Source organism: Aethalodelphis obliquidens, unplaced genomic scaffold (assembly GCF_003676395.1).
Source record: "Aethalodelphis obliquidens isolate GAN/ISIS:26980383/991018 unplaced genomic scaffold, ASM367639v1 scaffold13, whole genome shotgun sequence".
NCBI classification, from domain to species: domain Eukaryota; kingdom Metazoa; phylum Chordata; class Mammalia; order Artiodactyla; family Delphinidae; genus Aethalodelphis; species Aethalodelphis obliquidens.
The window spans coordinates 12627066-12639343 of record NW_020837957.1 but is presented as its reverse complement, the minus strand read 5'-3'; the positions used below and the strand labels follow the sequence as shown (position 1 = coordinate 12639343).

At 36.3% G+C, this 12278-nt stretch overlaps 1 protein-coding gene across 3 annotated transcripts in view; it reads right to left on the bottom strand.

The window, feature by feature from the left end:
- Positions 1–9466: 9466 nt before the first annotated feature.
- ACADM (acyl-CoA dehydrogenase medium chain) overlaps positions 9467–12278 on the bottom strand; it is a 48922-nt gene continuing 46110 nt past the window's right edge. For all 3 annotated transcript variants that reach the window (XM_027114095.1, XM_027114096.1, XM_027114097.1), the window contains 2 exons: positions 11589–11837; positions 9467–10286 (listed from right to left, as the gene is read on the bottom strand). In XM_027114095.1, the coding sequence (XP_026969896.1) occupies positions 10215–10286; positions 11589–11837 (321 nt within the window). In that variant the 3' untranslated portion in view covers positions 9467–10214. The remainder of the gene's footprint in view (positions 10287–11588; positions 11838–12278) is intronic.

The window sequence follows — 12278 nt, the reverse complement described above, 5'->3', positions numbered from 1 at the left end:
TTTCTAAACAAAGTTGTAGATAAAAAACATTTTAAAATGTAAAATCCTGTCCAAGGGACCTCCCTGGTGGTCCAATGGCTAAGACTCCATGCTCCCAGTGCAGGGGACCCGGGTTCGATCCCTGATCAGGGAACTAGATCCCTCATGCCACACCTAAAAGATCCCGCATGTGGCAACAAAGATCCCGCGTGCCACGTCTAATACCCCGTGCAGCCATGTAAATAAATATTTAAAACAAATAAATAAATAAAATGTAAAATCCTGTCCTTTAATTATGAACTATAAAAAAGAGCTTAAAGCTTTAAAAAAAAAAGATACATTGAGACATCTAGGTTATAAGATTTAAATTGGTTGCTAGAAATTGGTTTTAATATATTATTGGTTCCCTCCTTTTATAATGAGTTAAATAAAACTTTCGACATGTATTCACTTTATATTTATATGCGTCATGATTTTACCATTTTGAAAATTATACATTTCCTTAGATACCCAAGTACACTCAACAGATAGAGCTAAGTAAACTGCATTGCTTGAGAATGGCACCTCAAGATCTACCCAAGCCAAGGCAGGTCTTTTCTTGGCTCTCACAGCCACTCCACAGCCTTAACTTTTTTGGACTCTATTTATGTAGGTTTTGCCCTCCTTACTGATTTTTTTTTTTTTCACCTCCTTACTGATTTTGTGTCTTGTTATTGTTTCTGCTTCAGGCACAGTTCATAATTTAATCTCATTGGTGGCAATGATTAAGACTATGTTTTTATGACCCATTTGGTGATCTCTGTCTGCTATAGAAGTCTATTTCTCTCATGGGTGAGAAATGACAGAGAATCTGGTTTATTCACTCTTGTCTATGTGTGAGAGCTCTAATCAGTTAAGAATTTAAAGCCCACTGAAAAGAAAAACAGCTTTGAGATCTGGACTGTTGAGTTTATTTTTGGCCTGTGACTGAAGTTGTTGTAGATCTGAAACTTTTAAGTTCTCAGTGTGTCTGTTTGTCTAAAATTGAGGAAGGCTTTGCCCTCTTATTGCACATCTATGAAATACTTTCCCACTTCTGAGCAGTGTAAACTAATAAATCAGATTATGCTTCATATTAAGGAACTCTGTTCTGATTAGTTTATAGAGATAAATAGGCACTTATATAAATGGGTTAGTCCCCAAATTAACAGAAAAATTATAAAAATTAACTTCTAATACTTTGAATGAGCTAGACTTTAAAGGAAAACAGTCATTCTGATAAAAACTACTAGCTCAAAAAACATTTTTAAAAATTCAAGTTCACATAGTAAGATGAATCTGTGGACAAATTAGAGAGGTTTGTAATTTGGGTTAAAGAGAAAAACAGCTATGTGTCTTTTTCTCTAATTATCAGTATAATACAAGTATAGTACTATATGTTTAAGTGCAGTTTATTTTTAAATGAAGAGACTAATTAGTCTGGATTTCCTAAACTTTTTATAATGATTTATTGGTCAAATTAGCTAACCTAACACCTAAATGAAGTTTAAGATTTTTGAAAATGTAATTTTGGGTTCCACCATATTGAATCATAAGTCTAACAAAATTTGTTTATTCCAACAGTAATTATGTTTTGAATTATGTCAGATTATAGATAATTTCCATGATCTTTAGGAAATGTAAAACCTTGGACTGATATTGAATTAATTAATGAATAATCAAATATGCCTGGATTGTTTCTTGGATAGAATATTAAATCATTGATTATTGAACATAATTTTAAGCTTATATACTTTTGTTTCTTACTTTGATATGCTATGGAATAAGTTACATGTGGGTCAAGTTAATAAATATGTTTCTTTTTGCCACTTCAAGGTGTAAAGGGATATGCATAGATATATAAAGTTGTGTTAATATTCATGAACTTTGCTAAAATGTTCGTGTGTGAAAAACAGTTCCAATGACCTGCTTCCCAGCTTTCTCTGAAGTAGAAGTTAGTTTCTACAATTAAGTCATAATAATAAGGATTATTATATCACTAGAGTTGGACCAGTAGTGATAGAGAAATACAACTATGTATGTGTTTTTATTTTTCAAGAGAAAATGAGTAGTTTCGTTCCAAGTATCAGTTTTTTCTAGAATATGAAAAAGCATTGTGAAGGACAAAACTTTAGGAAAGTGAATTTTATTTGCCTTGGTGTGTAATACCTGAATCTGAAAAAACCACTGGAAGGTACTAAAATTTTGGCAAAGTTCACTCAGTTTTATGGGGCTTGCTTACTTGGTTTACTGATTGACCCCTTCACCAAAGGTAAAAGGTTACTCTTTACCGTCTGCCTACATACCAGAGATTTTGTCTGACAGAATAAATTTTCTGTGTTCTATGTGTTGAAATTTTAATACCCTTAATTATTTTAAAAAAAGGAACAAAGTTTCCTCATTTGAGAAACAAAGTTCTGTATAATCATGTTATATTTTTCTGTGTTTATTTTTATTTATTGTCCCTTTAATTAAATAGGTAAACAAGTGTTCTTTCTCAGGTACCTATAATCCTATCTTAATCAAGTGATCAGATCATCTGACATCTCTTGATTTTGCCTTCTCAAGGTTAAATCTTGAATTCAGAAAAATAAAAATTTCACGATATATTTTACATCTAAATGTATCTTTGAAATTTCCTGGAGGAGAGGGATTGGGAGGCTGGAAAATAAAAAATCTATTCTTTCACCTCATAAAAAGAAAGGTATTAGAAATAATTAAGTTTATTTCATGTGCCCCATATTTCTTATTTACCAACACTACTGTGGGAGCTTTATAGAAAAATTTGGTAAATATTTCAGATCGACTCAGCCTTCCATAGCTTAAATTTGTATAGGTAAAATGTTATTAATATAAATATGTCCAAAATTGTATACTTTATGAGAAGGCCCTGGAGATTTGTCAATTCTCTTTGTTTCCCTCAGGGGAAATAATGGTTAAATTCTTATGAAATAATTATGCACTATGCTGTAATAGAGATTTGAACTCACTTCCATTCTGATATTATTTCAGTCTTGGTCATTACAATGGACTGAATGTTTCTGTCCCCCCACAAATTCATATGTTGAAATCCGAATCCCCAGTGTGATGGTATTAGTAAGTGGGGCCTTTAGGAGGTAATTAGGTCATAAGGGTACAGTCCTCATGAATGGGATTATTTCCCTTATAAAAGGGACCCCAGAGAGCTCTCACCCTATTTCTGCCACGTTAGTGTAAAAGAAGTTAGAAGTCTGCAACACAGAAGAGGGCAGCCATCTTGATCTTAGACTTCCTAGCCTCTAGAATCGTGAGAAATACATTGTTGTTTAAACCACTCAGTCTATGGTGTCAACTGAAAAAAAATGTACAACAGAAAAACTGCGAGTTGTGTTTATTCAGTGTCTCACTGAGGACTATAGCCCAGGAGACAGACTCTCAAATAGCTCTGAGAAACTGTTCTGAAGAGGTAACGGGGGAGGTCAGTATACATGTGATTGTGGTGAAGAGGGTATGTGCAACCCAGCACACATCTCTGTAGAAGGTTGCTGCTAGACATGAAGAACAGATATCTTAATTAATGGTTTTAGTGCTTTTCTAAGTATGGGAAGATGCAAGAATCCAGGTTCACAAAAAATTTCTCCTGAAAATACCTATTTTTCCTGAAGGTCTGTTCTGTCAGTTTTCCCAGAGCATAGAATGCCTCATTCTGCCCTGAATTCCTTTCAGGCTGTGTTGAAGGTCAGTGACTGCAGGGGCTAATAGCTTAATTCTTAACAGAACTGGATGGTAAGTAACATTCTTTAGTTGGCAATGGTATTGTTGTAGCAGCCTGAACTAAAACGGTTATCTACAGATAGTTTCTGTTTTACTCTGATGCTAGCTTGAGGGCTCTGCCTATAGATCTACAGGCCAAAGTTTGTGCATTCAGGAACAGACAGTCTCAGAGCCTCATGGGAAGAATCAGGTGCTTTGAACTGTCAATAGAGACGTCAAAGAATAGTTTTGTGGGTACACATTTCCAAACTGACATAGCTTAGACACATTTCACACCATACCAGTGGACTGAGTCAGGATTTCTAGAACTCTTTTGTCTAGAAGCAGACAGTTCTTTTATTTTTTTTTAATCAAATTTGGTTCAACTATTATCTTATTTATTTACTTTTAAATTTATTTAAATTTATTTTTTTTTGGCTTTGTTGGGTCTTTGTTGCTGTGCATGGGCTTTCTCTAGTTGCGGCCAGGGGGGGCTACTGTTCGTTGCAGTGCACGGGCTTCTCACTGCGGTGGCTTCTCTTGTTGCGGAGCACAGGCTCTAGGCGCGTGGGCTTCAGTAGTTGTGGCATGCTGGCTCTAGAGCACAGGCTCAGTAGTTGTGGTGCATGGGCTTAGTTGCTCCATGGCAGGTGGGATCTTCCCAGACCAGGGCTTGAAACTGTGTCCCTTGCATTGGCAGGCAGATTCTTAACCACTAGAAGCACACAGCGTCTTGAACGTAGTTTACTGATCCAAGATCCAACAGAGCAATTACAGAGAACTGAAGGGACCAATGAGGGAAATTTAATCATGGTTACTTGTTTGGAATATTGTTTATGCAGTTGTTATGTTCTATATTTATGGATATGTAAGGAAGCCCTTTTTAATTCTTAGGCTATCTCTAGTCTTCAATTTAGTAGATTCTGCTTTTGTAAACTGGAATTTTAAAATGGTATCTGATTCTGTATCCCCAGAATTTAGAAACATTTACTGAGTCTCCTTACATTTCATGGCAATATCAAAAGGAATCTTTACTCGTGTTTACCAGGACATAATTGAACAAATTGATTGTGTAACCAAAGCCATACCTGGAGTGTCATAATTGAGACCAATTCACATTTACTCATGTATGACAAACCCATTATTAAAAAAACAAGTTGACTTTATATGTAGAGTCAGTGCCTACAAAGCTGCCCCAGTAAAACTGGAATGGTACCTGGCTTACAAGGTTCCAGTCTTACAGATGGTAAGGAAGGTCCCTTCTATAGTAAATTTTAGAGATGCTGAGGAAGAAATTTACCTAAAGTCTTAGGTACTACTGGAGAAATCTGGTAGAGAGTTTCTTGAGCTTGGTTCCAGAGGCTTTTAAAAGTCCAATTTCAGTGTCCTTATGAAAACTTTCATACAGAGGTTAATCCTGCAGCTTTAATAATTGTTCAGTATTGCACATCTCTGGATTTGCAAAGTAAATCTGAGGAGGCCTACATAGTTAACACCCTTACTGTACAAAGGTAATCAGGCCAAACCTAATGAAACCTGTCTTTTTGTATCAAGAGTAATCTTGGCAGATTATTTATGCTCACATGAAAAGAGACTGTCAAAACACATTGTCAAAGACTTGGAAATGTATAAAAGAAATTACTGAGTGTCCTTTTAGTGGACTGCTAGGTATTATCTGATGGATCCTCTGAAGAGGTATATACCTGTGATTGTCTATTGGCTGGCTAAACTGTTTTACAACTCTGTTAAAAGTTAAATTATAGAAAATGGAGAGTAATGAAAATGAGCCATGAACTACAAGTGGTTTCTCCTGTATAGAAAAGATGACCCCCGGGAATTCCCAGGCTGTCCAGTGGTTAAGACTCTGTACTCCCAATGCAGAGGGCATGGGTTCGGTCCCTGGTCAGGGAAATAAGATCCTGCAAGCCGCACAGTGTGGCCTAAAAAAAAAAGAGAAGATGACCCCCTCTTTAGGTTTTTTGCCCTACCAGTTTTACATCTATTAGCAAATTCTTTTAAGCGTTTCTAACTGCCGATATGTCTGTTCTTCAAATTCTCCCTTATACTAGTTTTAACATCTTGTTAGTTCTCTCATTCATTCATTAGTTATATGAAACCTTTAAAAAAAAAAAAAAAACCTGTTGCCTATAGAGTTCAATCTTCAATCTCCAAAGAACTTTTGTATTATCTGGTTACAGGGTATATATTCAAATCAATGGGTGTCATTCTAGAAGCCATGTAAACAGCTTTTTTTTTTTTTTTAATTCAGAGGAGTCTTGGAATAAACTCTTCTCCCTACATGCAAATTGATGACTCTGGTAGATTCCTTAAACATTCAATAAACTTGCCATAAACATACCAGATCTTTTATAAAATTATGTCTTTTCCAGGAACCATCAAGTCACAGATGTAGGCAACTAACAATCATGTTTGTAGTCTGACTCTACCTATCTTCCTGGCTGTAATGGCCCTTGCCAGTCAGCTTTTATAAGTGGCGGGAAATGTAATATATTAGGTCTTATTCTATCACGGGATCAAAGAAGCAGAGGAAGAAGCTAGGCTATAGAACAAGAAAGAATGAAACATGACAGGGAAAATAGATAGAAAGGTACTATTTCATGGGTTCCTAAAGACTATTTGGGTTCTAGATCCTTCCTAAAACTGACTGTTCCAGCCTTCAGATCCATGAGGCATTTCAATATACTTAAAATATATTTGTCCATATTTTGCTTAAGTAGCTTAAGTTCATTTGTTACTTGTGACTAAAAGCTCTTGATAGTTATATAATTGTTTAATACTTATCAAAGGTACTTTAATATTCTTATTATGTGGCTTTGGAATACAGTTACATGTCTAGAAGCTTTATATTTACAATATGTAGGTGAATTTTTGAACTTGTGTAAATTCAAATTTGCATTTGGAATGTATATATTCCATTTAACTTGTAATTTCTATGTAATATCCAATTTATTTAGAAATCTCCTACCAATCTTGAGCTGTACCATTAAAACAGTTTCATAATTGAGCATGAAAAAGCCATTTAAACTTTCTTGGTAAAAGATTAGATTTTTATTTTCATAATTTAGTGAGGTGTAAGAGGAAATGGATTTGGTTTTTGTCCCCAGTCCCTGGGTGAGCCTGTAAGTGTAAGTGGGGTCTGGCTGCTCGCCCCTCAAAAGCTAATAAAGAGGCAAGGTTGGTGGAAAAGAAAGTTTGCTTTATTTTGGATGCCAGCAATGGGGGGCGGGGGCAGGGGAGGAAGGGCAGATGCCTGTCCAAAGGCTGGCTCCCCCTGCAGCCTGACAGTCAGGAGGCAAGAGCTTTTATACAGAGGGAGGGGGCTACATGCAGAAATGGCATAGTCAGCTCTGACAGTCATCTTGAAATTGGTCATGTAGTGGTCTGACCAGTGTCATCCTGATTGTTTTAAGTACAGTTAATCTTCAGTTCCAGGGTCAGTTTGTTCCCATTTCCTTGAGGCCAGTTCTCAGAATTGTAGCAGCTTATGTCATGGCTACAGTCTGGTCATCATGTAGTTAACTTCTTCCACCTGGTGGGGCTTTCAGTGTCTGTAAGACAGCTCACACGATATGGCTCAGAATATTATCTATAGCCCTTGAGGAGGAGCTAAAGGTCCTTGACTTTGCTTACTGACTAAACTGTTATTGTTTTGTCCTGTTTGACTTTTCTTTGCTTCTGTATTTTCTCACTTCTCTGATTAAACTTATTCTTTGGCTAAAGTTTTTCCACAGACAAAAGGCAGGTGAAGGACATGGGGTTGGGGAAGAAGGATCATAGGGTCCTGCTCCGTTTCAAGCTCATCCAGTCCTTGGAATTTCCTGAGCAACAGGAGTATCTTTTATTATTTTTAAAAAATAAATTTTAGGGACTTCCCTGGTGGCGCAGTGGTTAAGAATCCACCTGCCAATGCAGGGGACACGGGTTCAAGCCCTGGTCCGGGAAGATCCCACATGCCGTGGAGCAACTAAGCCCATGCACCACAACTACTGAGCCTGCGCTCTACAGCCTGCAAGCCACAACTACTGAGCCCACGCGCCACAACTGCTGAAGCCTGTGCACCTAGAAGCCCGTGCTCCACAACAAGAGAAGGCACTACAATAAGAAGCCGGCGCAGCACAACAAAGAGTAGCCCCCGACCGCCACAACGAGAGCGCAGCAACAAAGACCCAACGCAGCCAAAAAATAAATAAATAAATACATAAATAAATAATAAAATAAAAATTTTAAAAATTTACTTATTTGGCTGCACCAGGTCTTAGTTGCAGCGCACAGGACCTTCATTGCAGCATGCGGGATCTTTAGTTGCAGTGTGTGGGATTTTTTTTGTGCCATGTGGGATCAAGTTCCCTGACCAGGGATCGAACCCAGGCCTGCACTGGGAGCATGGAGTCTTAACTGCTGGACAACCAGGGAAGTCCCTCTTTTATTATTCATAATGAGCCCCTTTCAAAAGATCATAGTAGAGTTTGTGCTAATGAGGTGACTTAGGGTGGAGCCCCTAAAGAGGCTCAGGGTGGGGCCAATCACCAGAAAGACCAAGTAATTAGAGGGTAGTGTTGTGGTCTAAACTGCCCCGAACCCCCGCCCCAAATTCATATGTTGAAGCCCTAACCATTCCCATGTGACCATGTTTGAAGATAGGGACTTAAGAGAAGTAATTGAATTAAATGAGGTCATAAGGGTATGGCTCTAATCTAATAAAACTGGTGTCTTTGTAAGAAGAAGAGACACCAGAGCTCACTCTCTCCCTGTGCATGTGCACAGACAAGAGGCCATGTGAGAACAGAGTGAGAATGTAGCTGTCTACGAGCCAGGATGAGAGACCTCACCAGAAACCAACCCAGATGGTACCTTGATCTTGGGACTTCTAGCCTCCAGAACTATGAAAAAATAAATGTCTGTTGTTTAAGCCACCCAGTTTGTGGCATTTTCTTATGGCAATCTTAGCTGACTAATGCAGGTGGGAACTTCAACCCCACCCTTGACATCTGGGCAGGAGAGGGAGGCTGTAAATTCTCTACCGAAACTTGAACGATGAGATTCAGGAGTTTCCAGATTAGTGAACACACTGAGGTACTGGGAGGGTGGTACATTGGAAGAAGTTATGAAAGCTCAGTGTCTCTCCTTATACCTTGCCCTTTGCATCTCCTCCTTTGTAATAAACCAGTAAATGTATTTTACCTGAGTTCTGTGAGCCATTCTAGCAAATTATCAAACCCAAGGGCAAGGTCATGGGAATACCTGAATTTGTAGCCAAAGTGGTCAGAAGTGTGGGTAGCCTGGGGATCCAGGACTTATAGTGGTGTTTCTGAAGTGAGATACCACTTCAGACAGAGTGGGTGGAGCCCTTACACCTGTGGAGTCTGATGCTAACTATTCTGAGTTACTGTCAGAATAGGATTGAACTATGGATTCCCAGTTGGTATCAGAATTGGAAAATCATAAGTGATGTCAGAAACACCATTTAGTATAACATATTTTAGCAGTATTTGATGTTTAGAGTTACAAAGAAATAGTAAATTTACATTTGGTTCTTTCATTATTTCATACTGATATTTTCTGAAGTATCTAATAATGCAATCTAATGAACAAATGGACAGGTAACTATGCAGTTCAAAATCAAAACATGAATTTTTTTCTATCACAGTAAATAAACCAAGTACACACTATTGCATGAAAAGAATACAGATATACAAATTGAACAGATACACAACACTGAACAATTTTAGTTAAGTTTATTTTTAGAATGTATATGCACGGAATGAGACTGTACAGTAGACCAAAGGTTAACCAGAGACCAACAGAGTCATATAAAAATAATTTAAGGGAAATTTTATTGATTCATTTTAAATAAGGCAAGTGAAATGGGGGCTCAGAATTAAACAAGATTTTCAAGTAACTTTTGGTTATTGTATAAAGGGAGAATATGAACATCAAATTTTTGGTTATTACTGTACAAAATGGAAAACAAATGCTTTCCAAATTGCAGTAAAATTAACTCCTCTAACACAAATACCACTAAGTCTACAAAGTCACTGGCAAGTTATTTAAATCCCAGAATATTTTCTCAATGTAAATTTTGGAACATTCTGAATACTTTTATAAACCCTCCTTCCTGTCATTGGGAAAACACTGAAATTCCAAGAAATCTCTGTTACTTTAATTATAAGAGGTCAAAACAACAAGCCAAATGTATCTTTGTAGGTTAATGTGATTCAGGTACAGTGGCACTAAAGGACAACACATAATTTTAATAAAACCAAATCTATTATAGAAAAAGCAAGTCATAAAGCTAAACAAAAATAGAAAACTACTATTAGCATCAGTTGCATAGGTTTAGTATAAGAGTACTTATTTTAAAATTTTTACTGGAAAAAACCTTAAAGCCCGCTCTTTCTCTTTCCTGGAGTTTAAGTAGTAGATCATGTTCTAAATACTCAACAATTACTAACATGGTGATCTGGTTAATTTTTATACCTGCCAATGTGTTCACGGGCTATAATAATCCTTTGAATTTGTGCTGTACCTTCATAAATCTGCAAAAAATAAGAAAATACATGTAGGTTAAATATCTTCCGTATGTTAACACCCAGTATTTTGGACAGTACCCTAAGCGCCACTGCAATACCAAACTGAATCAAACCATATATAAGGTCTGTAGTCTACAGTGATTCTGAAACTTGATTTTCTGAACCCCATGAAAATACATAAATTCTCTAAAGATTAGTTAAAATTATTATAAAAACTCATTTACCAAAATTTTGAAGGACAGTCTTAAAACATCAAAAAAAAAGGATATTAACATTTCAAAAAGTGTTTGGGAAATCTAAGTTCAATGTTGCTAAAATATTTTAACCAACTTTTTTGAACTGTTTTTAGCTAGTTGTCGCCTTCAGTCATTTTCTGTTCTTACTCTTAAACCTGATTTCTATCTCTTGTTGCCTAAGGAACACAGTTGCTAAAGAAAAAGATGCTGGAAGGATTTGTTTTTGTTCATTTAGGTAGCCCTAGTAGCCAGCCCTCACTTCCAGTTTAAACTTCTAACCATTTATTAGTTCAGATGGCAGAGAAAAGCTAAAACGTAATAATTACAAGCTCCAGGGAAGGGAGAGTATTACCAGATAAACCCGTAACTTTGGATAAGGCACAAATTCTGGTTCTCAGTTTTTTCAAGTTTAAATTGAGGGGCTGCACTGTCTAAATTTCTTTCTCTAACATTCTATGATTCTACCTCTGGATTTCAAATGACTGGATTTGTCAAATAATTTGCTGGGGGTTGAGGAAAGCAAGGGAAGAGATATTGAGAATCATGGCTTATAATTACTTAAACTACATGTGGACATGAGCATTTATATCTTATTCACTAAATTACTCCTATCTCTAAGTTTTTCTAACCATCAATTTAATTTATAAGACAGAGTCATCTATATCACTTTCTCCTCATGTTGTTTTTTTTATCTCCCAAATATGACTTCAAGAGTTGTCAGGTAAGATTCAAAATAAAATAACTTAATTAATTTAAATGATACACATACTTTTAGGAGAGCAAAGAGTGAGTTACAATTAGCTAGGATGTTAAGAATCAAAGAAGGCTTATCCAGACATCCTGTACATGTCTGCACCATTTACTCTGTTAGCCTGTTCTCTCTCAAGGAATACACTTCAATGTAACATTCTTCCTTGTGTTAATTAGTTCCAAAAATTTAGGCTCACAGCCATTTATTATAATGATTTATTATTACCTGTGACATAAAAATCTATAAACAATCAGAAATCTACTATGTCATTTATGAATATTATGTTCCTTAAAAATAAATAAAAATCATTTTTAACATTACCTGATAGATCTTGGCATCCCTCATTAGTTTTTCTACAGGATATTCTGTATTATATCCGTTGCCTCCGAAAATCTGAACAGCATCAGTAGCTACCTGATTTGCAATATCTCCAGCATATGCCTTTGCAATAGAGGCAAAATAGGTATTTCGGCGACCAGAATCAACCTCCCAAGCTGCTCTCTGGTAACTCAATCTAGCTAGTTCAACTTTCATTGCCATGTCAGCCAGCAAAAATGATACTCCTTGGTGCTAGAATTAAACAGAAAAAAGTTTAAGGATATTTATTGACTAAAAGTTTTTTCCCTGGAACTTTTTTTTTAACTTTTAAAACTAATTTTAGACTTAAAAAGTTACATTCTGCTTTCTCCAGTGGTAACATATTACAAAACCATAGTATAATAAACATTTGTAAAATGTTGTCAGCTAAACTATATACTTTATTCAAATTTGGCCAAGTTTTCCACCAATGTCCTTTTTCTGTTGAAAGATCCCATCCAGGATTCCAACTAATTAAACTGCTATTTCTTCGTAGTCTTTCCTTCTCTTTCATGACCATGGTGCACTTTTGAATAATACTGATTGGTTATTTTTTTGTAGAATGTCCCTCAATTTGGGTTTGCCTGATGTTTTCTCAGGAGTGGAATGAGGTTATAATTTTTGACAAAAATACCACAAAAATTATATGGATCC